General features: G+C 42.8%; 2 protein-coding genes and 1 non-coding gene across 5 annotated transcripts in view; 1 reads left to right on the top strand and 2 right to left on the bottom strand.

Annotated features, from left to right (window-relative positions):
- Cdca7l (cell division cycle associated 7 like) overlaps positions 1 to 23,749 on the bottom strand; it is a 38,365-nt gene extending 14,616 nt beyond the window's left edge. The window contains exon 1 of one of the 3 annotated variants that reach the window (XM_013152438.3): positions 23,590 to 23,749. In XM_013152438.3, coding sequence (XP_013007892.1) covers positions 23,590 to 23,613 — 24 coding nt within the window. In that variant the 5' untranslated portion in view covers positions 23,614 to 23,749. The remainder of the gene's footprint in view (positions 1 to 23,589) is intronic. The other 2 variants (XM_003469826.5, XM_063239369.1) reach the window with 2 other exon arrangements.
- On the top strand, positions 10,968 to 11,104 carry LOC111756887 (small nucleolar RNA SNORA2/SNORA34 family). Its single transcript, XR_002791274.1, has one exon. It is a non-coding gene; the product is annotated as a small nucleolar RNA SNORA2/SNORA34 family (small nucleolar RNA).
- Positions 23,618 to 24,463, bottom strand: LOC106027695 (putative uncharacterized protein ASB16-AS1). The gene is made up of 2 exons (XM_013152385.1): positions 24,396 to 24,463; positions 23,618 to 24,128 (listed from the first exon to the last, which is right to left on the bottom strand). Exons 1-2 carry the CDS (start codon positions 24,461 to 24,463, stop codon positions 23,618 to 23,620), a joined length of 579 nt encoding a protein of 192 aa, XP_013007839.1.
- Positions 24,464 to 24,711: the final 248 nt, after the last annotated feature.

Here is a 24,711-nt window from a genome sequence, read left to right on the forward strand (position 1 = left end):
ACTGTCCCCAAGATGTCTTTTACAACTTTTGAGGGGCCAAGATGACCCACTCAAGCAAGGCTAGTTCCCTGTATTTGGCTGCTTTCCTACAACACCATTTTGTGTTGTTTTTCACAGTTGACCATTTTTGGACAACGGAGCAGTAGTGCCTTGTCAAATGTCATGCGTTCAGAACTTAGACCTAAGTCTTTTCTCAAGGCTAGACTCAGTTAAATATATTTGGCACCAGTTCTATAGAAGTGAAACATATTTCTCAGTACACTGCGCATGGAGGCAAGAAAATGTGATATTATACCATTATTGTGTGTTTTCTTTTTAAAATTAATCCTCACTAGGCATAGTGGCACACACCTGTAATACCAGCACTCAGAAGGCTGAAGCAGGAGGATCCTTGGGAGTTTGAAACCAGCCTGGGTTATAAAGTGAGCTCAAGTCTAGCCTGAACGGCATAGTGAGACCCTGTCTCAAAAAAACAAAAAAACACAACAACAACAAAAAAAACCCTAATATCTTTCAAACATATTTCAGAGCAGAAAAGTACACTATACATCCATGCTGACCCCCAAGGAATTACCTGCCGTGGCTAATCTTGCTTCCTCTGAACCCCTACCCAAATGATATAATGAGGCCAACACACAAACCCCCAAGGATAGGCTCAGAAGGCTCTGGAGAGCTGAAGCAGGAGGCTTGCACAAGAGCTGAACAAGGAAGGTGCACAAGACTCACCCAGGTGCAGGACAGTGGCTCACTCCACTGGGGACTGAAGCTTCTGCCTGGAGACACTTGCAGACCTCACCTACGCATCTCTTCACCTGACTGATCTTATGTATCTGATAAATTTCCTTTGTAAGAAACCAGTAGTCCTAAGCATGTATGTATTTTCCTGTGTCCTGTGAGCAGTTCTAGCAGAGGAATCACAAACCCAAAGACAGTGTGGGAGAGACCCAACTGGCAGAGCTTTGGCCAGAAGCTGCAGAGGCCCAGAAATGCCACGCAGCTGTTATCTCAAGCAGGAGCACAGTCTGTGGAGTTCAACACTACCTCCTCCAGGTCAGCAGTAAAAAGCGAGCTGAATGAGAGGTCACATAGCTGGGCTCCGCTGATTTGCTAGTGTGCAGAAATCTACTCATGGAAAGGATCTGTACTACGAAATGAACACACAGGAAGAGAAATTAGGTTTATTTTTCTTTTACAGAGTCAGACATTCTAGGCTTTTTTTTTTTTTTTTTTTTTGGTCTTTTTCCTTTTTATCGGTACGACCGCCTGCTTGCAAGGCGGGCGCTTATGCCACTGAGCTAAATCCCCAGCCCCCATTCTAGGCTTTTTTAATGGACAGAGCAAGACTAGTTTCAATACCTTAAAACACAAATTCAAAACACCTTGACTTTAAATCCAACACAGAAAAATTCTTCTTCATGTCCCTCAACCTTGTGTCGGTACCACAATTCCCCCACAATGCAAACCCTAACTCCCAGGATGCTTACCAATGTGCTGCCTTCCGATACATTCAAAACAGTGTCAAACTCACCCCACCCACCACTGCCAAAACTGTCCTTCCAACACAGTCCCACTAGGTACTAGATCTAATTCTTGAGGTAACCAATCACTGTAGTTGAGAATGCAGAGCTTCCTAGGTACTTCCATTTCATCAGAATGTATCAAGAAGTATTAGCCAGATGCGATGGCACATGCCTGGAGTTCAAGTCCCACCTGGGCAAGTGAACAACTTGGCAAGACCCTATCTCAAAGTTTTAAATAGAAGGGCCTGGGGCCATAGCTCCTTGGCAGAACACCTATGGGTCTGATCCCCAGTATGGGAGAGGGGATTGGTTTAAAGAACACAACAACAAACCTTCAAGGGTCAAGATTTAAGAACTATACTTTTTACTCCATCACTACAACAGTCTTACGTGAAACCCACATTTCTGTTTTAATCTGAGCGTACGGCGGTGACTAATGAAATGACTACTAGGTAGAATTTATTGCCACAACCTTGACTCACACCAAAAGCCAGGAGTTTTCTCTATTTTTGCTTTCACACAATCAATGCAAATATCAACACAACACAAATGTAAATAATGTCTGGGTATCATTATGACAATAAATTTGCCCTCATTTATCTACCACTGAGAGCCTCCGGGGGAGGGAGCTCCCCCAGCCCACTTGGCCTGCCATGCAGCACAGACTGATTTGTGTATTCTAAAATTACTTGCATTTTTTGAATTTTCTGTGTGTTGAATTTTACATTTAGTTCCTGTTGAGAAATTACTAATCCCTGATCCACTTAATTTTTTAAATAATTTGAATGCTTGTTTAAAACTCATTAGAAATTAACAGTTCAATCACATGAAGTTTAACATTTTTAGAGACCATAAAACCAGAGACTAGATTCTACAAATTCAATATTTGAGGATTAAAGCAAACACTTTCTCATCATCTAATAAAATCACCAACAAGGAAAACAGGAAACACTAAAGTCTAACACTGAGATGGTTCCTGAAGGGAAAATTAAAACTTTTCAACCAAGAAGAACATTAAAACAGTGTTTGTCACCCTTATTTCAAAGACACCTTTTGCCACTGTTAAGCTATAAAACTCATCTGTTCCAAGACAACATCTGTGCTGAAGAGACACGATATCTGCACAAGTGTGAGTTGGATGTTGTGGTGCATGCCTGTAACCCCAGCACTTGGGAGGCTGAGGCAGGGACATTACAAAATTAAATCCCACTGGGGCAATTTAACAAGATACTTCCCCTCCCCACCCCCCAAAAAATACAGGCTGGGGATGAGGTTCAATGGTAAAACACTCCAATTCAGGCCCCAGCACAATGGACAAAACCTTTGGAAGTAGGAGTATGTTACCTTCATTATAACAACACTGAATTTAGTACCTAAAATAGAAGGACAGTGTGTCAATTTCAGGCTTTTTATTTTTGATTTTTTACCATTTTACAAGTCAAAAGGCTCTGCCTGGCGACTCTTGTTTTAGGAGCACTCCACGCATGGATTTAATGGAAGTGCACAGGGAACAGAGAGGCTGGGAAAAGGAATAAATTGCTTCCAGCGGCAACTGCATTAGCCCCGCACCACAGTGCAGAGCCGCTGGCTGCTGTGATGCCGCTGTGTCACCCAACTCATTCCCCCTCCTGCATCGATGACTTCTGCATCTGCTCCCCAGGCGCCATCGGGGCTGTAATTACCGATTAGAACAAAACGAAAGAACATGCTTTCAAAAATGCACTTTGCGTTGAGGAGGTACACTGGGCTTTGAACTTCAAAAGATATTGAAGAATTTCAGGTCATTGCGAGCCCCAGGGCTCAGCAAAACTCTCTGTAAAAGATTCTAGCATCCTCTACGCCACAGACCCTTTCACTTAACAAACGCAGCAGACTGGGCAAGACTTGTATGGCAGAGACTTGATTAAACGGACACTCTTCTAATGGGTGTCTAGTCTGACCATGTGTCATATGTGAAACCTGAGGGTCTCTCACATTCCCGTGCCACTAAGTGGTGACGCAGTGGGCAGCTGGGCAGTCTAGATAGGGAGCCACTGACTCCCCCCCCCAACAAAGTTTATGTCCCATTTATTTGATTACAACAATTATCAGTCCTAAAATTCCCAAAAAGAAAGTTAAAGCAAATAAGGACTAAAATACAACTGTTTCCTAACCAGTGGATGACACTTACATTAGTCAGACTTACACAGAATTGGGGTAAGGGTAATCCATTTAACTAAAACAAAATCAAAGGAATTCCCCTTTGAAAATGACTGTTTCATGACTCGCTGTTACTTTTTAAAAATCCACAGACACATTTATGCCATTCCTAACTCTGAGGTTATTTATTTGTTCGCTCTGTGCTTGTTGGACTTCTCAGTACAATCCCTACCAAAGGTCAGGTTTGAACCAGGATTCAACACTAACTTACAGCAGATTATCTGTAAATCCTTGCTGAAAGCATGTAATGTATCAGATTTTACAGTCATTTTCCCAGGAAAGGTCTGCTTTCCTGCAAATTGGAATAGGTTAAAAGACACACTCTTTGACATGATTATGCAAGCATGGGGAACTGAGAATTTTCACACCCAGAAAGTCAGGGAATCTACACACAACATAGTCACACTCACAGCGGCTTTTCGCAAAAAACCCACAGATTTCACTTTAAGCCATATAAATCACCTCAGGAATAGATGCTGCAAACTCAGTGCGCTTTGGGAGCAAACATGCGGGAACTGAGGACAGCAGGCCAGGTGTAAGCCAACACAGGACAGTGGTGACCCAGGAGGGAAGCTACTTTCACTCCAGCCAGCCAAGGATGTGCAGGGCCCGGTCCAGTGTACCTGTATTTTCAAGCTCCCAGGGAAGCCAAGAATCTAGTGGCAAGGACCAAACATCTACAGGATGGGTCTCTCATCGTTCCAAGGGTAAACCCAATGTGCATAACTCATGATGCATTACTGAATTCCAAGAAAACTGTAAAAGCTAAAGCTTCAAGTATTACAGTGCCTGGTAGCCACAATAGTGGGAATGGCAATGTTAAGAAAATGAAGAAAAAGTTTAAATTGAAAAGAGCCTCTGCCTTATTCAAAGCAGCGTTATCTGTAATATCCAAAAGCTGTCGATTATCCACCAGTGGGTGAACGGCTAAACCAAGTTACATACACACAGCCTTCAAAAGGAAGCACGTTCTAATTCGGGCTACAACAGGGATGAAACTTGAGGACTTTAAGTAAAACATGCCAATCGCAAAAAAGAAATTTTGTATGATCCTACTTATGTGAGATATCTAGAGTGATCAAGTTTACAGACACAGAAAGAATGCTGATTATGAACCGAGCTTCAGTTGCACAAAATAAAAAGAATAGGGATGGGTCACACACCAACGTAAAACACAAATACACCTGACGTTACTGAACTGTACACTGAAAAAATGGCTGAGATGGCAAAGGTTATGTTTTGTGTATCTTATCACACTTTTAAGAAGTTATTTAAATGGCAATTTAAAAATGCAGGAGGATGGTTAAAACGGTGCACAGCTATAATCACAGCTATTTGGGAGGCTGAGGCAGGAGGACCACAGTTCAAGGTCAACCTAAAAACTTAGCAGGACTGTCCTTTAAACATTTTTTAAAGGCTGGGTGTGGCTCACGGGTAGAGCACTTGGAAACCATGTACAAGGTACCGTTCAGCACTGAGTTCAATCCCTACTGGTGCAAACTGGGAAGGAGAAATTTTTCCTTCCTTCAATAAATGTAATCTTTCCCAAACTGACAAAACCAATCAGTTCTAATGTTACAGACACTTCAGGAGCACATGGTTTGAGGACTCAACCGTCTGTCCTAGGGCAGGGACAGGTTTATCAGCACATATGCCAGGGAAGTGTCTGTATAACCACACCTGGAACCCAGGCCGGCCTGACTCCGAGAGATGCAGAAGTTCCCCGAAAGACTGCGCCTGCGCAGGACAGAGCTATTTTCAGAACTACACTTGGCAGGAATCCAGCTAAGCTGTACTCATAAAACCTGCCGACTTGCTGCTGGTTTCTCAGAGCCACAGCATTTCCTGAACAACCTGCAGAGGGTTTGGAGGTCTTTGAGTCACTGGCCTCTGCTAGGCAAGTCCTAATTAAAAACTCCATAAAAAAAACGAATAAGCTGAAAAGAGAAAACCTCAAACTGCCAGCTGGTTTCCAATCAAGTATTTACCTTTGAAGATAAATTAATGTGAGGCATGGTTAATTCAAATTTTTATATTACAAAATTAAACATTATTTTTTAATTAAAAGCTTTCCCATATCTTAATGGTATCTAAATTTATCCTTTCAGGATTGGAAAAAATACCACCTCTTAGCCAGGTGGGACATGGTTATCATCTACTAATTTACAAGGAAAAAAAGTAAAGATTCTCTTTCAAAGCCAAGTTGATAAAGCTTGAGGAAATGCTCCTTATTACAGGAGTATTCCACATGCGTTTCACCTGGAAACAAGCTGCACTTCCAGCCCTGGGGTCCAGCAGACTGAAGCTCCTTCCTTAGCAATTGCCAAGAAAGCACCTGGAGCGCAGCGGCTGGGCTGCGGAACAGCGTGCAGGCTGCACTGCGCATCTAGGAAAGGAGCCCTGTACACAGAGACAGCACCGCTGCGGCTCCCCCTCCAACCGCCACACAGAGGGCTCCTTATGTCCTTTTCTTCCATAAATGGTCACGAATATATTGACTGGTTGGCCCATAAGAAACACACACATCTTGCACTATCTGTAAGAACCAACCTGGAAATGGATCACAGACCTAGAAACAAAACCTAGCATTATGGAGTCACGATCTGTGGCATATACTATGTAGTCTGGGCCACCAGGAGGCTGAGGAAGGAGGACTGCTTGAGCAGAGGTGCTTGATGCCAGCCTGGCACAGCAAAAGAACTTGTCCCAAAGAAAAAGGAAAGAATCGGGGCTGGGGATTTAGCTCAGCAGCATAAGCACCTGCCTTGCAAGCAGGCGGTCCTGGGTTCGATCCCCGGTACCGATAAAAAAAAAAAAAAAAAAGGAAAGAATCTACAGCTGTAAAACTTCTTAGAAGAAAACAGGAGAAAATTTGTGGAGCTTGACTTAGGTAAAGCACTCCAAAGACTCATCAGGAGCACTGTATGTATTTTAGAAACTACAGCAGAACATCTGCCCTTCAAAAAAAAAGTTAAGAAAAACTGTTTTAAAAACTACGCACTGGGAGAAAGTATTGGTGAACTGTATTATTATACTAAGGACTGGTAACCAAGATGTATAAAGAACTCTCAACACTGAGTAATAAAAAAATTGCCCAAATAAAAAAGGCAGTAAGTCTGAGCAGATACTTCACCAAAGACAAACAGATAGCTAGTTAAGTAGTACATAAAAAGATGCTCAACATCCTTAGCCATCAGGGAAAGGTAAATTAGAGTCATACTAAGATACAACTACACAGCTACCAGAATGGCTTCAAAAATATACGAAAGGCTGTCAAGAATGTGGAGGGCAACCAGGACTTATAAGCTACTGACTGAAATCAAAATGGTAAGGCCATCAAAATGGTAAGTCCACTCCAAAAACTTGGCAGTTCCCTGTAAAGTTAAATATCCACTTATCACAGGCCCAGCAGCCCCACACCAAGGTGTTTACCTACATGAATGAAAACTTGGGCTCATATGAAACGCCTATGCAGGACCAAAAATGATCAAGATATGATATACAAGTGTACAAATAGTCCATAATGATTGTGGATACTACACATTACAAATACACATAACACCTCTATGTATCAGATTTATTCACAAACCAATACATAATCCAAATCAACTAGGGAATGGACTATCTAAAGGCAATGTACTAAAGGGAACGGTACCATTCCACTATCAAAAACAATGAGATGCTGACACACACCTTGGATCAACCGCAAATGCATTACACCAAGAGAAAAAGAATACATAGTGTGCAACTCCAGTTCTATGACATTTTGGAAGAAATCAAAACTACAAAGAAAACAGATCAGTGATTGCCCGGGGCTAGAGATGGGGGCTGACTACAAAGAAAGAACAGGAAACTTCAGAGGGGTGCGGAATTGAAGGGGTGCCAATTACACAGCTACTGGCGTACCAATACTCAGAACTGAATGCTTAAAAGGAGGGATTGGGGGGGAGGGGGCAGAACTAGGATTGAACTCCGAGCCTGCACATGCTAGGAAAGCACTCTATTGAGCTACATTCTTCGACTTTTTAAAAATTTTATTTTGAAATAGGGTCATCTTGTCGTGCCTCAGCTTCCCCAGTAGCTAGGGTTACAGGTATGTATCACCATGTCCAACAAAAGGAATTTTCTGTCACATTAAGCCTTAGTTAAGAAAAAAAAAAAAGGCAAAAATACCCATCCAATACAAAGGGCCTGAAAATAGATCCTAGCACATAAAATTAAAATGTAGTAACAGAAATACCACAAATCAATGGGAAAGGAAAGGTCTGCCATTGAATGACGAAGGCAAAACCAGCTGGGGAAATCAAGTGGGTGATTCTGCTTCTTTCCTTATAGTACAAACTACACGATGGAGTTAAATGGGAAATAAACAGAAAACTTACGGTAAATATGCATCTGGTCCCTGAAGGGGAAGAACTTAATCATCACTATTAAGAATATTAAAATGGAAAAGTATCTCACTGACCCCATAACAATTTAAAGCTTCTTAATTAAAAGGAAACAAAATTTAGAAAAATAAATAAATAAATAAAGGTTAGAACAAAAATCTGCCAAAAATATGACCAAAGGACCAGAGATTTAGCTCAGTGGAACAGCACCTGCCTGGCAAGCGGAAGGTCATGAGCTCAATTATGGTATTTTTTTTAAAAAAAGGTTATTAATATTTCTAAAAAACTCATACACAGTGAAATATACTGAGTCACATTGATAAAACAGTAAAGCAATGAAAATTCACTGACTGAGCAGTACAGAAGAGGCTACAAATATTTTAGAAGCCTTCCATCAACCCAATGAAAGAAACGAGTTAAAACAAGCATTCATATCTGGCAACTCAGCAACACTTGAGTGTTCAAATGTTTCATTTTGGCAGACTGGGATTGACCTCGCGGTCTTCCTACTGAGCTACACAGCTAATCTTTAAGACAGTCTTTGCTAAGTCAGTAAACTGCCCAGCCTGGGTCTGAGTTCCTCATCCTCTTGAGTCAGCCCCGGGGAGTGCTGAGAGTGCAGGTATGCTGAGTTTCAGTTTTTAAGAACATGCTCAATGATAGCCAATATGTAACAAGCACACAATTTTGGGGGCTAAAAGTCCAAAGAGGATGGCAAAGATTCTGGCTCTGGAAAGGGTCTACGGTGGATGACAGATGACAATGCAGAACTCATGTTATGGTAAGCAGTCACACTGTGGCGAGGTTCAGATGCATGGAAAAGTTCACAAGAAAAATAAGAAGCCAGAGAAAGACTGGGCTCCCTCAATGACGTAAAGGCCATCCACTCACCCCCAGGCATCACTACCCCAAGGTTCCAACACCTCTCAACTGGGCCACCCTGCAGACCAAGTCTTCAACTGCTATAGAACCTCAAAGGAATACATTATTAAATCATTTCCAAACCTTAGTAACATCTAAAATAGGACTGTTGATTTTTTTGCAGTAAGAGTATATTGACATTTCAGTATTACCAGGAAAAGATACAACTTGATGGAGTTAAGTCAATTACTATTTACAGTTAAGTGAATCAGAAGATCAAAGATTACCAGGTTGCAATGGATTCTCATCCAAAAATTGACACATCTCCTCTCATGTGAAAGAAAGGCACACTGCAGTCTAGTCTTATTCAAAGACACAGAGCTTGACAATGTCACTGCAAAAACATTCCTAAACAGCTATACAGGCCAATCTTCAAAATTTCCAATAATTAGGTAATAGTATTTAGCACTTACTTCAAAAAATATGAACATTTAAAAAGCACAAGCAACAAAATGCAAAAATTATGTAAACTGGACTGTCAAAATTAAAAGCTTTGAAAAAATAACCTACAGAATATATAATTCCAAAACATTGATCTAATAAGGATCTACTTATCCAAAGCATAAAGATACCTTAAACCGAAACATAAGAATCCCAGTCAACAAATGGTAAAGGATAGAAGGACTTTTCTCCAAATGGCCAAAAAGTGTGTAAAAGGATATTCCCGTCACCTGATACTATGCGAGTGAAGAGCACAGAAGTGGAAAAGGCCAGGGTCCTCCAGGTTACAACAGGACACCAATGTTAACTCAAAGCCAAACCAAAACACAAAGTTCTTGTGTAAAGGTAAACAATGGAAATATAAAAACCAGTGTTAGCCAGGCGAGGTGGCTCATGCCTGTAATCCCAGCACTCAGAAGGCTGAGGCAGGAGGATCTTTGCAAGTTCCAGACCAGTCTGGGGTACAAAGTGAGCTCAAGGCCAGCCTGAACTGCACAGTGAGACCCCGTCTCAAAAAGACCAAAAAAAAAAAAAAAAACCAGTGTTGCTCTAAATTCAGAACTCCACTTTTTATTTTCTACAAGGTTAAAATCTATTAATCTACATTAGTGGGTACATGTCGATGTCGCTCCCGGCCGGCAGGAAGGACACACGACAAAGTCTGGCAGTGGACAACCTTTTCTTTTATTTTCTCTCCGTACAGCCTGCCCTGGGATCGCTCCCAGCCGAAGCCTCCTCTGGTCCGCTCCCCGCGGCTCCTTCCGTGCTTCGCTCCGAAGCCTCTACCGGTCCGCTCTCCGCGGCTCCTTCCGGGCTTCGCTCCGAAGCCTCTACCGGTCCACTCTCCGCGGCTCCTTCCGGGCTTCTACTCCCCCCCAGGGGTGGCACCAGTATATATACGGATACAGTGTCCAATCATATTAAAGTAAGCAAGGCAAGCTGATTGGCTAACATATTATTGAGCGGGTTGTTTACGCGGTAAGCAGGAAACTAACGTGCTCGATGGGAGGGGTAATCTAACTCAGGCTTTACTCTTTACCACAGGCCGCATGATCGCTATATGCGGCGGCTCGGCAATGTGGTGGCTCCCAACAGGTACACAGTGCATAAAGATGTCATTTACAACATCAATAACATAAGAGAAGAAAACAGAACCATACAGGAAAAGGTTATGTCAAAGGTCATATCACTAAAGTTAAAATGGTATCACTCAAACTGACTGTTATAACCTTAGAATGTTACATGTAACCCCATGATAACCAAATAAACTACCTGTAGAAAAACAGGAAAGCAAAGACAGTGCAAATATGTGTTACTGCAAGAAGTAAACGAGATGAAAAGGTACTAATGAAGGAAAAAGGGACATAAAAGCTGTAAGACATACAGAAAACACCATGAAAAACTATGTCATTCCCAACCAGCAATTATTTTCAATTTGCATGGATTAAACTCCATAATCAAAAGAGACTCATGAACTGGATTTTAAAAAAAAAGATGCCTGGCCCTGAATCAAGGCCGGCAGCTTCCTGACGCTGTTGGTTTCAAGCAGGAGCCTAAAGAGATGTCTTTCTATGGTCTGTTGGCCATTTCAGAACTTGGGCAGTGAAATGCTCAATTCATTAGAAAGAAACAGCTTGAAGCAAACACCCCCCACCCATCCCCACCCGGTGAGCGGCTGTGAGCGTGGCAGGCTCCGGTGGCCCGGGACAGGAGCCACTATGCTGGGATCTGGAGCTCCAGGAAACCAGGCAACCCCTTACCCCCTGCCTGTTTTGTTTTGTTGAACTTCAATATACATGAAAGTATAGACAGCTATTTTGAAGAGAAAGAGAGACTCTATGACAGCCATTAATGACTTCCCTATTGTCTGGTTTTGAAGACCTAACACGCCTTCCTCATTCTGTTCAGATCAGTTTTATACTACGTAGTTCTGTATGAATTCTCTGTATGCGAAGACATGGACAACTATTTGGAAGAAAACAAGAGACAATATGACAGACAGTGAAGATCTCAAGTCATCTTGCTTTGAAATGTATATCTCTTATATTGCTTTCTTATGTCCTATTTTGTTATGTCTAATTTTACTCCCTTTAAAATAAAAATTAAAAATTAAAATAAAATAAAAAGAAAGCTGCATCTACATGCTATCAGACGCAATTATATGCTATCTATAGGAGACTGACTTTAGCGCTGAAAGACAAATAGGTGAAAAATGAGAGGATGGAAACAGAGATGGAATGACTAATATCAGATAATAAATAAGTAAACAGCTGTTATGAAAGACAAAGGCATTACTGATGGATAAAAGAGTCAATTCACCAAAAAGATAGAACGTTTTTCAATATATGCACCAAAACTCAAAGCTCCAAAATATATGAAGCAAACACTGACAGCACTGAAAAAATACAGTTTTATAATACAGACTCCAACACTTCACTGTCAATAACAGAACCACCAAACACCTAGAACAGAGAATTTAGCACAATCAGCCAAACCAATTAATAGACATACATAGAGCACCCCACCCAACAAAAGCAAAATACACATTTCTCAAGTACACACAATTATGCAAGATAAACTGACCGCCAAGTCACAAAACAAGTGTGAGTACATTTTAAATGACTGACATCATACAAACTATCTTTTTTGATCAATAGGATGAAACTAAAAATCAACAGAAACAAAACTGGAAAGTTCAAAATAATGTAGAGATTAAACAATACACTTGACCAATGAGTCTAAGAAGAAATCACTAGAGAAATCTGAAAACACAGGTTGAGCGTCCCTCATCAACAAAATACGAAATCCAAAATGCTCCACAATTTGAAACTTTTGAGTGCAGAATGGCACTAACAAGTGAAAACTCTCACATGACACTGAGCCTATGTGTATACTGTATTTATAAAACATAAGTGAACTTAATGTTTAGACTTGGGTCCTACCCTTAATCTTTATCCTTAATGCTTCACGCTTATGCAAATATTCCACAATCTGAAAAACAAACCAACAAACAAAAATACCCTGAAATCTAAAATCTTTTTGTGATACCAAGAATTTGGACAAGTGATACTCATCACATAAGTTAAATGCTAAGAGGGAAATTTACAACTATAAATGCTCATATTAAAAACAGCAAAAAGTACTCAGACTAACTTTAGATATTAAAATATACATATAGAAAACTAAACCCAAAGCTAGCAAAAAGAAGGAAATTTTTTAAAAATCACAGGGCACTAAATAAATTACACTAAGAAAAAAATTAGTAAAACTAAAAGTCAGTTCTTTGGAAATAAAGTTAACAAACTTTCAGCTATAATGACTAAAAACAAAACCTCAAATTACTACTAGGCAATGGAACAGAATAGTACTACCAATGTTATAGAAGTAAAAGAATTTTTTAAAAGTATACAAACGATGTTTGCCAACAAATTACCTAGACAAGGTGGATAAACATACAACCTACTAAGACTCAGAATTATTAAGAAACAGAAGATGTGAATAGACCAACAGCTAGTAATCAAACTTCCAACATAGGAAAGTCCAGAATAGATGGGTTCACTGTCAAACATTTATATATACAGAATGAATACCATTCCTCCTGAAACTATTCCAAAGAAATTGAAGAGAAGGGAACACTTCCTAATTTCTATGAGGCTAGCTTTACTCAGATATCAAAGCCAGACAAAGTCTTTAGGAGAAAACTACAGAGCAATAGCCCTTATGAATACTGATGCAAAAATTCTCAACAGAAAAGACCAGAAGCTGGGTGTGGTAGCACACACCTGTAATTCCAGTACTTGGAAGGCTGAGGCAGGAGGATTCCCATGAGTTCAAGGCCAGCTTGCACTACATAGCAAGACACTTTCTCAAAGAAAAGTTAAAAAGAAAAATAAAAAAAGAAAAGACCACCAAATAAAATTTGACAATACAGGAAAAGGACTATACAGGGTGACCAACTGAAATTTATTCCTGTAGTTCATGAGGGCTCAACATATGAAAATCAATCATGTATGTGTCATGTTAAAGAAAAAAATGATCATCTCAACTGATGCAGAAAAAAGCATCTGACAAAATTCAGCACCTTTTCATAATTAAATATACTCAATAAGAATGGTGGCAACATCATTTAACTCTGAACTAACATAACTGAAAGACTGCAAGCCCTTTCCTTAAGATCAGAAGCAAGCATGCCTGCTTTCACCACCTCCCTTCAGCACAGTATTGAAGGCTCCAGCCAGAACAATCAGTTATGAAACACAAGGACCATCTGTTTTGAAAGAGAAGAAGTAAAAAGCATCTGTTAGGAAATGACACAATTGCACACATACAGCACCCCAGAGATTCCCTAAGAAGGTAGTTAGTGCTCATTAACAAATTCAACAACACTACAGGGCACAAAACCAACACAAAACTCAGCTCCAGTTCTACACTAACAATCTGAAAAGAATAAAAATTCCATTCACAATGGCATCAAAAAGCATAAAATATTTAGAAATAAAAATTACCCAAGACAAGTCTCATACACTAAAAACTATAAAACATCACTGAAAAATAAAGAACGTAACAACTGGAGACATTTCATGTCATGGGTTGAAAGACAATACTGTAGGATGAGATGTGGTCCGAAGAAGTCTACAGAGTCAGTGAACTTCCTCTCAAAATTCCAGCAGTGTTCCCAATCTAAAATACATATGGAACCTCACAGTCTTCAGGAAGGGGACACTGCAGCCCTGAAGGGCTCACAGTCCCTGACTTCAATACTTATTCCACAACTGCAGTAATCACACCAGGATGGGCCTGCCATAAAGACAGAAATAGCCAGGTATATGCAGCCAAATGATTTATGACAAGAGGACCAAGATCACTCTCAGGGAAAGCACACTGTTTTCAATCAACAGTGCCGGGCAAACTGCACACATCCCCATTTTGCCGGAGAGTAAAGTTGGACCCTTTACCTTAAACCAGCTATAAAACCATTCAGAATAGACCAAAGGTCTAAACCTAAGAGCTAAAACTAAGGTTGAGCATGGTGGTTCATGCCTGTGATCCTAGCACTTAAAAGGCTGAGGCAGGAGGACTGCTCTAAGTTTGAGGCCAACCTAGGCTATACATAGATTCAAGGCCAGCCTGAACTACATGAAAGATTCTGTCTCAAAAAACTTAAAAAAAAAAAAAAAAAAAAAGCTAAAACTATAAAACTATTACAAGAAAGATAACAAGGGGAAAAGCTTCATGACCCTGGATTTGGCAATGATTTCCTGTATACAACAACAACAAAAAAGATGAAATGAACTACATCAGAATTAAAGCATCATGCAACTGATAGAAAATATTTGCAAATCCAAAATACATAACTAACTCATCAACTACCAAAAACTCAATGAAATTAGGAGCCAGGCATGGTAGTGCACACCTTTAACCCCCGCTACTCGGGAGGCTGAGGCAGGACTGCAAGTTCGAGGTCAGCTTAAATTTAGCAAAACCATGTTTCTCAAAAAAGAGAGCACAAGGCAAAGTGCTTGCTTAGCATATGCAAGGCTTTGGGTTCAATTCCCAGCACACACAAAAATAAAACGACCAAAAATTTAAATTAAAAAAAGAAAAAGGCAAGTGACTTCAATACAGATGCACAGTTGGCAGAGGAGCATATGAAAAGGCACTTAACATCACTAATCATCAAGGAAATACAAATGAAAACCAGGAGGCAACTATTACAGTGGCCATTATAAAACAACAAAACAAGTAACTGGTGCTGGCATAGATATAAAAAATCAGAACCCTTGTACGGTGCTGGGGGCACTACGGTCTCAAACAGTAGCATGACTTCTCAAAAACCAATTTTGCATTACCTCGTGGTAATGCCCTTTCAGGTAGAAAATCAAAACAGCTCAAAGCAAACACCTCTGCAGATATTTGTATATCAATGTTTAGTCGCTGCATGTCACAGCATTACTCACAATACCCACATAATGTCCACTGACAAGATGAATGGATTAAAAAGGGGTTCATACATATGTACAAAGGAGTAAAATCTGGGTATGCTACAACATGCCATAACCCCTGGAAACACTGTTAAATGAAATGAACCAGACACGAAAGGACAAAAATCATTCTACTTACAATACATGCAAACAGTCAAATTCTCAGAAAATAGGTTAAAGGCTAATGGTGTATAAGGCATTGTTTAATGGATCTAGAATGATGGAAAAGCCTTGGACCCAGTGGTAAAAGGTGCACTATACAACTGATTACACCTAAGAGTTCCCCCCTCCCCAAAGTAACTTATTTTTAAAGGAGAAAATGTCAAGGAAGAGCAATGCAGACGTGTTTGCATAGGCTGAAAAGCGCTATTCAATAGCAGATATGTAGCCAGTGAACTGGAATTCTGGCAGAGATCCTAGGAATGAAATGAACCAAATCACTTACAAAGTGCTGGTGTATTTCCTCTTCCAAGGAAGTCAGCAAAGAGGAAATGTAAAGTCAATGGCTAAGATTCCTCTGGACACTGTAAGACAATCAACCTGGACAAGCCTGCTCTCAGGATTGTCCAGATACTACTGGCAAACAAACTGCTTCCTCTTAGGGAGTCTCCTTTACTTGTTGAACTCTGAACCACTTTAATAACTATTCTCCTCACTATTATCACCCCGGCAATCAAAAGAAACCCACAGATCTCTATCACCACCACCACTACGACCCCAGTCACTCAGATGTAACACAGAGCAAATCCAAAATTGAAACAGGGCACTCGGTCTGTCAGGATATGACAGGTTAGAAAGCAGCAGCAAACAACCCAAATCTCAACTAACAACTTAAACCAAAAAAGGGGTCTCCCTTGCTCACATGATACATGAATTGCAGGAGCGTAACGCGGTCCTAACTCCCCAGGCCCGCTGGCAAGTGCAGTGGCAGAGGGACTGACATGCAGTGAATACTGTGCTGGCACTACTGACACCCCCAAGGTAACAAAGCAAATACTTCTGCTCATATTTCATTGAAAGAAGCATGTTAAACAGCCTGCTGTTTCAAGGGGCCAGGGAAAGTGTAACCCTCCCATTTACCTAGAAAGAAGGTGAACACCTGTATTCAGCCTGAGGTAACAAGGGCTACAAAAATCGAAATAAATAATGGGTTGCACACAGCAACATGCAAGACCATCTTTAGACAGTGTCAGTGTAGTGTGATGAAGGAGAACAGAAGAGTCAGTCCAAGAGCTTCAGAAGTCGGCAGGGGAGCAGGTGACCCCAGGGGACATGTGACGCAGACTGGGCCAATGGTCATGGAGACTTTCCAAGGGCCCTGATGGCAGCTGAGTCTACACAGCAGCAGGCAGATAGAGCCTGGGGCAGGGCAGGCAGCAATCTCTCAGGCAGAAACAGGAGCCTGGAGGTGCCTGTCTTTCAAAGAAGGCAAGAGTCCCAGCAAGTGACAAGAAACAAGTCTTCAAGGGCTGGGCCGAGGGCGGGGGTTGGCTTCTTCCCATCCCACAGCCAGCTCCGGAATCCCTTCCAAAGGGACCTTCGCAACACACCTCTGCCCTGCTAACAGCACTGACTGCTGCACTGGAAAATGAGCCCCAGCCACCTCTGGGACGCGTCCTCCAGGCTGCTGCCACCACGTGGCTTTTGACACTGTGTCACAGTGAATGACACACTCACCAAATGCACATCTTTTTGCAGTGCCTAATTACAACCATTTAGGAGGACGGATCAGACTGTCCCCACCACACTGGCAGTGTACAGGATGGGGTGACTTTTTTTATAGTCAAGTAAAGGCGGTGTTCCATAAAAGGTCACATGGATGTGCGGCAAAGGGTATGCTGCATGGGACCCCCCGGCTTTAATGACTTTACCGAAAAATAAACTTTCAAAAGAAAAATGACCAAGATTACTTCTTTAGGGCAAAAAAATGAGACAAGTGAGAAAATGAGAGAGGACGAGAGAAAAAAACATTAAATACAGCCTTTCTTGGCATTCCTGGGGATTGCCTTGAACTCAAGGCCTTCGCACTGAGCTGCAACCCCAGGCCTATCTAATGCTGTCTTTAATTTGAGACAGGGTCTCACCAAGTTGCCCAGACTGGTCTCCAACCTGTAATCTATATCTCAGCCTTCCAGAGATTACAGGAAGACAAGAGCCATGCACCACAATTCCCAGCTTTAGTCTTTCTTTTTAAACAAAGGGTAACGGAAACAAAGACACTATAGACATTTTACACTAGAAAAGGTCCTTAGGTTATTTCCATGCGCCTAACCCCCCCAACCACCACCACTGAATGCCTTTCAGAGTCAGAGCTTCAAACACAAAGATATTCCAGGTCAGTAAGAGGGTGCTCTCTCTTCTTTTTCATATTTAGTATAGATATGATTTGTTGGTTTTACACTTGGCAATCCCATGCTTCCACAGGGCTTAAAAGCCTTCAGGGATGTTAGGGAGAATAGTCCTTTATAATTTCATTTTTCATTAAGATATAAATGTATCATAGGATGGAATGCAAAACAAGAATGATTCTGAAAGATAAAACTGGAGATTTATGAGAAAACTTCTCCACAGGCAGATGGAGCCTGCCATCCCTCCAGGCCTCGGACAGGCATGAACTGGCTTCCACCTTAGTGCAAAAGAAAGACAAGCAGCTTTGTTAACAGGACATTCCTGCCAGCCCAGCGGAACTCAAACTTCCACTCACACTGTATTCTGGGCCGTAAGCCTTTGTTTGGTTTGGTTTTGACCTGCAAGGTACCGGAGATGGAGCCCAGGCCTTGACACTGAGCTACATCCTCAACCCTCCGTCCTCTGCCACTCCTTGCCGTGTTGTTTTGTTTTGTTTGAGAAAGGGTCTCACAAAGTTGATAACATGACCAGGCTGGGTTCAAACTTGTGATCCTCCTGCCTGAGCCTCTTGAGCCTTCATGCTCCATTTACTTTTCATTCAACAAATATTTGTACCTGCTACATGCCAGTCCCTTTACACACTGGCTGAATAATTACCATCTTGACCTGCCACATAATTTGGAGTCACCAGTCACTATCCTGAGGAAAATCCCGGCACCCTCACCACAGATGAGGTTTGCCAGCAAGAGGAGGGTACCAGGATTTATGCCAAAAAACCAGGTGCACTTACAAACGCAAGGCCCTCTCCAGGTACACAGGACCCTCCCAAGTGAAGCTTTATGACAGGGGCTGTCAGACAGCTGTGCCCCTTGCCCTACAGAAGGAACCCAAGGACATGGTACAGCTGGCAGACACAGGATGCCAGGGTTTGCTGTTATATACGAGTTTTAGTTCTATAAATGATTGATCCTTCTTGCCTGTCTTTCTGATGATTATCAGAGGCCGACACCCTGACTAGGTTAGTCTATCAGATGCTCATTTAGCACCTACTAAGTGTCAGATGGTGTTAGTCATAGTGGAAGAACAAAGCCAGAGAAATCATGTTCCTCCCCACCTTCCCTTACTGTCCCCTGCCTTTGCAGCGCTCCTAAGCTCTGGCTCTGAGCCTTGGGGTTCTCTGCAGCCTGGAACTTGGGGTGGGAGAAGACCTTGAGAGGCCCTGGCCCACATCCAAACAAGGAAACTCAGGTTTGAAAAGTCAAGCTGTGTTGTGTATGTAAAGCTGTGATTCATTCACTTCTGGAGTTCTGTGAAGTCCTTATATTTATCTACATTTTAAAGATAAGGCTTAATTGGCTAATTTGCCCAAGGGTGTTTGCAGGGGAAGAGCACAACAAGGATTGTGTACACAAAATCTCTGTCTGATCCTGGGCATGGGAAACACAGATACCCAGGGCATGAAACTTTTCCTGAAAGAAATAGGAGAGAAATCTTTGCCTAACGTACGGTATTACTGAGATTCTCAAGCACATGCCAAGTATAACACACTGTTTAAATGTGTGTGGGTGTTCTTCTCCCTTTAACCAGAAAGAACTGGGGTCTTAGCAGAAGCAAATCTAATCCAGATTTTACTTTACACTTTCTGTAAAAGACAGTTTAGAAATATGGTAAGACGCACAGCCTTTTATTTGTTTGTTTATTTTTAATGTGGTGGAGGTGGTATTGGGAATTGAACCCGGGCCTTCCCACTGACCCACATCTTGGTAAATTGAGATCTTCCGGCTTCAGTCTCGAGGACCACCTCATGTGCTACCATACCTGGATATATAGGAATGATTGTAACATGGCCTTTTTGATAGTACAAGTAATAACAAAACATAAAAATGAAAACTGTGCCTCACTGTAGTGCATCCTAACCCTGATAATCTGCTTGCTCTTTGAAATCTTTCTTCAGCATTGTTAGTACTAGGGTTGTTTTTTTGGGGTTGGCAGTCTTCAGTTTTCATTTCTAACAACTAAATAATGTTTAACTTTTCTCACTGAAAAAATGCTTTTCTTCAAGGAACTGGGCAACCCATGATCAACAGTGAAAAAATGTGTGTCTTAGTTTTGTGATAAAGTCCACACTTTTGGGGGTTGTTTTTCTGTATCAGTGTGACCAACATCCACAGATTCTCTGTGTAACAAATTTGTTCTTTAAAACTGTTTTTCCTTACTGTTTGTTTATAACCTATTTACTGTCTGGTAAAGGAGAGCCTCCAACACCTTGTTTTCCTAGGGCATTTATTTCCCCTTGTACTGTGCCACTGTTTGAGCTGAGGGTGTGGAGTTTGTGTCTGTCTGAGGCCCAGGTCTCCTAACAGTCCTACTGAAACAGTGAACATTGTCCCACTGGATGGAGAGCGTCCAGACTGTTGATTGGGGGCAGGGAAGTAGGGAGTTTTAGTGGTCTGTTCTTCGTCACCCTGATGCATAAAAAAATCGAGGGAACTGGGGACCATGCACTGCTGCACGTGGGTGCCCAGGTGAGGGGCTGTGGGGAATCTGCAGAATGATCTTGGCTCTGAAAGCTGGGGCGCACTGTGCTGAGCTTGTCTCCTGTGTGGCACAGATTCCCTTCTTAAAGGACAGTCCTTTGTCTGGGTTGTTCCAGTGACAGTCTCCTAAATGGAGACTCCTGAAAACGTGCTTTCAGTGAAAAGTTGGGTGTCTGGAGGTCAAACAGTAAGGTTCACTCATTGTAAAGTTGTTTTAGAACAATGATACATTTTTGATGCAGGTGTGAGTTATAAAAGGTGGGTGTAGCCTGTAAACCTTCACCGAGCTGTGTACTTAACTGCAGTGAAATGTTTAAAAAGCAGCATGTGGAATCTTTAAGAATCCTGGAGCTTATGAGACTCACTGATATATTTTACAGCTGCACACGAGGTGCTACCATTCACTACCCTAGAAGATAGACTGCTCTGGGTGCTCACTCTGGCTACATTTAACCAAATATGCCTCTGATTTTCCTTCTTCAGGATATTCACAAACCACAGCTTCCCATAAGCAAAAATATAAAATAGTCCCACTTAATATTTTCTTATCTCTAACCCCATACACAATAGCAACTTTTGGCAAGTAAAACTAGAAGTCTTTTATAAAACAACACTGGGTCTGGGAAGTAAAAATTCTAAATTATAACACATGGAGGGCCAAGGAATAAAGGAAAACTCAAGAACCACTGACTATTAATATGCTTGGACTATTCCAGCCAAATGGCTTCAATGCTCTTTTTCATTAATGTACTCTATAACAGTCATACGCTGTTTTACGTTCGTAACATCTCATGGCTTTCTACCCCTGGGTACCTGCTCAGAGCTGACATGATCTCTGAGAATTCATTGCTGCTATGGAAATTTAGCCCTTTAAATACAATTAAAATGGCAAATAACAGACCTTCCATAATCACTAATGACCCCCCTCAGTTACCAGTTTCTGGGGCTCTGTTCATACCTTTTAAAGAGCCACAAGATGAGTTCAGAAGGGTGCATTTGTAGCCTTGGGGTCAACTCCAGAAAAAGCCCTCTTTGCCCTTCAACAGCACACTTCATGCATATTCATGAAACATTCAGCGTCATTTCCTTCTCAAAGAGCCCAACTTGCACCCTGAAGCTACAAGAATAACAGGAGGCTGGTGGCACTCAGGACCTACCAGTTTCTCGACTAGGAAGCCAAGAGGCACTGGCCTCCAGCTAAGAGAGCTGCACCACGGAGACCTTAAGATCACACCCTTGCCTTTCCTAGGTAGAGTTTCTGTCTCTCAACATGAAAACACAAAGACACAGTAGCCAGGACTACCCTCCACAGGAGGCATGATGATTCCCTGAGGACATCAAGCCCCACACTACATGGGGGCCACAGAACAGCAGACTTGGAAGCAGTTCACAGTGTAAATGAGCAACTCCTGCCCACTCACTACCATTCCACCGAAGCTACTTTGCTAGGAACACTTTGCAGCTCTCTACTTTCCAAGGGCTGGAAAATTTTTCATAAGGCTGAAGACACAAATTTAATGCCTTGCTGTGCCTAAAATGTTAAGTGTGCTTATGCAGTCACTTGTCCACCCGACAGAACCACACAGTTAATGTAAAGAGGATATAATCTGCTCACACTCCAATTATGACAGGCAGACACATTTCCACTGGAAAGATCACATCTTATTTATGCTGCCAATTAAATCGTTAGGAAAAAAAAAGAACACCATCTTACACAGTTAATTCACCCTAATTGATGTATAATGGGTCTTACATAGTATGTGGATAAACTCCACGTGGTAAAGTTTTAACAGTTTTAGAACAAAAACATCAGCCTTATTCTTGACGGTAACCAGTCACTTCCAACTATGCATTCTGGGACCCTGAGTTTCCAAAGCATGAACTATGGATATAAGTGATCAAAGCGAAAAGAACTTTCAAGCCAAAGGCTTCAGGTGCCACATCATGATTCATTTCCCAGTGAAATGCACAAGCAACCCAATTCAACTTCCAAAGGTGCTTTCAGGGTTTGTTTGTTTTGTTCTGTTATTTTTTAAATCTTGGAGAAGTCAAAACTTTCGGAGGCACAGGATGCCAATACATGCCAAAACTCAGGTTTGTTCATTGTTCTTGCTTTTAATACCTCCCATCATTGGAGAATTTTGACAATTTTTTCACAAACATCCACAAAACCAGATTGTTGTCAAGTGTCCACCTTCAAGAAGGCTTTCAGAAATTACTGAGTAGAGAAAGCGACCATTAGTGGATAAACTTGCCACCAGACAGGTGCCAGGGAGGGGCCTGGGCAGGCGGGGTCTCCCGGCTCCAGGCCACCGCCCCACTCCCCAGCCCGGGATCCCAGGTGAAGAACAGGAGGTCCGCACCAGGAGAGGAGGCGGAAGCAGGGAGCCGCTCACCAAAGCCAGCAGCAGCCCAACCCTCACATAAACCATCTCAGGACCTGAGCTGCGGAGTGGCTGTTTCCTTCCCTTTTTTTATTATTTTGTTCTTTTGAAAAATCTTATTGCTTACTTTTGAATAAAAAACATATGTCGTTTTGCGTTTAAATAGTTCATTTAAAAGTAGAAAAAAGCGCTTTGCAAACACCTTCACATTCCCGCCACCCACAGAAACGTCCAAGGAACTTACCCTCAAGTGTTTATTAATGGGTTTTAAAGCCTAGTTAGGCCCATAATGCGTAATTGGGGTCGTGCTGAGTACATGATTTGGGATCTTGCAGCTGTTTGTTTCTTAACTTGGCCTAATGACTTTTCTATTTCCCCCCAAGTGGTTACAAACTACTTGATAAAAGATCTAGAACAAACACAAAAGCAATTTTTTTTAACTCCATTACCGCAGTTGGGCTAGTCTGACTCTATACTGTTTTGTTTTGTTTTTTAAAGAAAACCGCACTTTTCTTAAACTTCCTCATCTCTGCGCCAATTTCTGCAAGAAAAAAGGTACCACACCAGAAACCCTCCCCCTCCCCCAACCAGGTCTCCAGAGCGCTGCAAACGCAAGCACTGCGCCCCGCCGCACCTCCTGCCAAGGCGCCCAAGGGGTCTGCGTCCGCTGCGGTCCCGACCCCGCCACTCGAGTCCCAGTGGCCGGACGGAACTGCGGCGCATCCCTGCTGGGCGCAAACGCTCCAGCGCTCGCGGGACGAGCACGCGCAAACCTCAGCGCCCGGCCAAGGGCCACGTTTCCAGTCCCAGGCCGAGGGCTGCGCCCGGGCATTCAGGAAAAGCAGCCATGGAGGCGCCCAGACCCTCACCTGGGAGCGAGTCGCCAACTCCATCTTCCTAACCGGGCTCCAGCTTCCTCCTAGCACGTGGCCGCGGGGGCCTGGCTGACCACGAGCTTGGCGCAGGGAGAACGGCCTGGAGCCGTGCGGCCAGCGCGCTCCGCCCGCAGCTCAGGCGGGCCAGGGGAGGGGCGCACTGTGCGCCCCGGACGGGGGGAGCGCGCCGCACCGCCTGCCCGCCGCCGCCTCGCCCGGCCTGGAGCCGCGGGCCTCTGACCCACCTTTGCGACCCGTGTACTTCGCAACCCAAGCGGCTCGAGAGCAGGCTACTGTGGTGCGCGGCGGGAAGAGCGGCCCGGGGCGAGCGCGCCGGGTTCCCCCCTGCAGCGAAGGCTCGGAGTGGAGCGGTCCGGCCGGGGTTCGCGCGGGAGAGCTGAGAAGGGGGCTGTCCCGGCTCGGCCTCCAGCTGGCACGCCCCGGGCTCGCTCGCCGCAGGCTTGCAGGGCGCCGTCCAACTCGTGCCTTGGAGAGCGAGCCTGGACTGCGAGCCTAGACAGCAGTCCGCGTCCCTGACCCACGGAACACTTTTCAGACGACTTTAGAGTTTGTTTGTCGTGTGGTGTAAAGGGGTGGAGTCTGCTACCTCCTAAAATGTTCGCTACTCTCTTCACTTTGCAAAACTGGCAACCCAAGTTTTCAGAGCCCAGGGTAGGGAGCTGCAACCCCCTACCCTGAAACTGTAGACAGCCTGGTGCGCAGATCCGTGGCGCACTCTTCTAGCGCACTGTAGGCCTCCACCTCAACTAGACGGTTCCAGAGTGGCGCCCACCACCTACCAGGCACTGGGGTAGATCCCGAAACAGCCGATGAAAGAATATCCGACCTCTGCTGTGTTGGAGTTCATGATCGGGGAGCCAGTTACCAACGGAATGATATAAGTAACTGTGTTAATAAATCACATAATAGTGATAATTGTATGATTTTATTACAGTGATAATGAGATTCATTGATCTGATTATAACCACTGATTAATAATGATAAATATAATAATAAAGGTGCATATTGGTGCAAATGTGATGTTAGATGCCACAAGGAAAAATTAAGTGATACTAAGGTGGCATTAAATAGCCAATTTAGTGAAGGAGAAGACTT

This window comes from Cavia porcellus, unplaced genomic scaffold (genome assembly GCF_034190915.1).
Source record: "Cavia porcellus strain 051 isolate PalLab524CR breed Dunkin Hartley unplaced genomic scaffold, mCavPor4.1 scaffold_2, whole genome shotgun sequence".
NCBI lineage: Eukaryota > Metazoa > Chordata > Mammalia > Rodentia > Caviidae > Cavia > Cavia porcellus.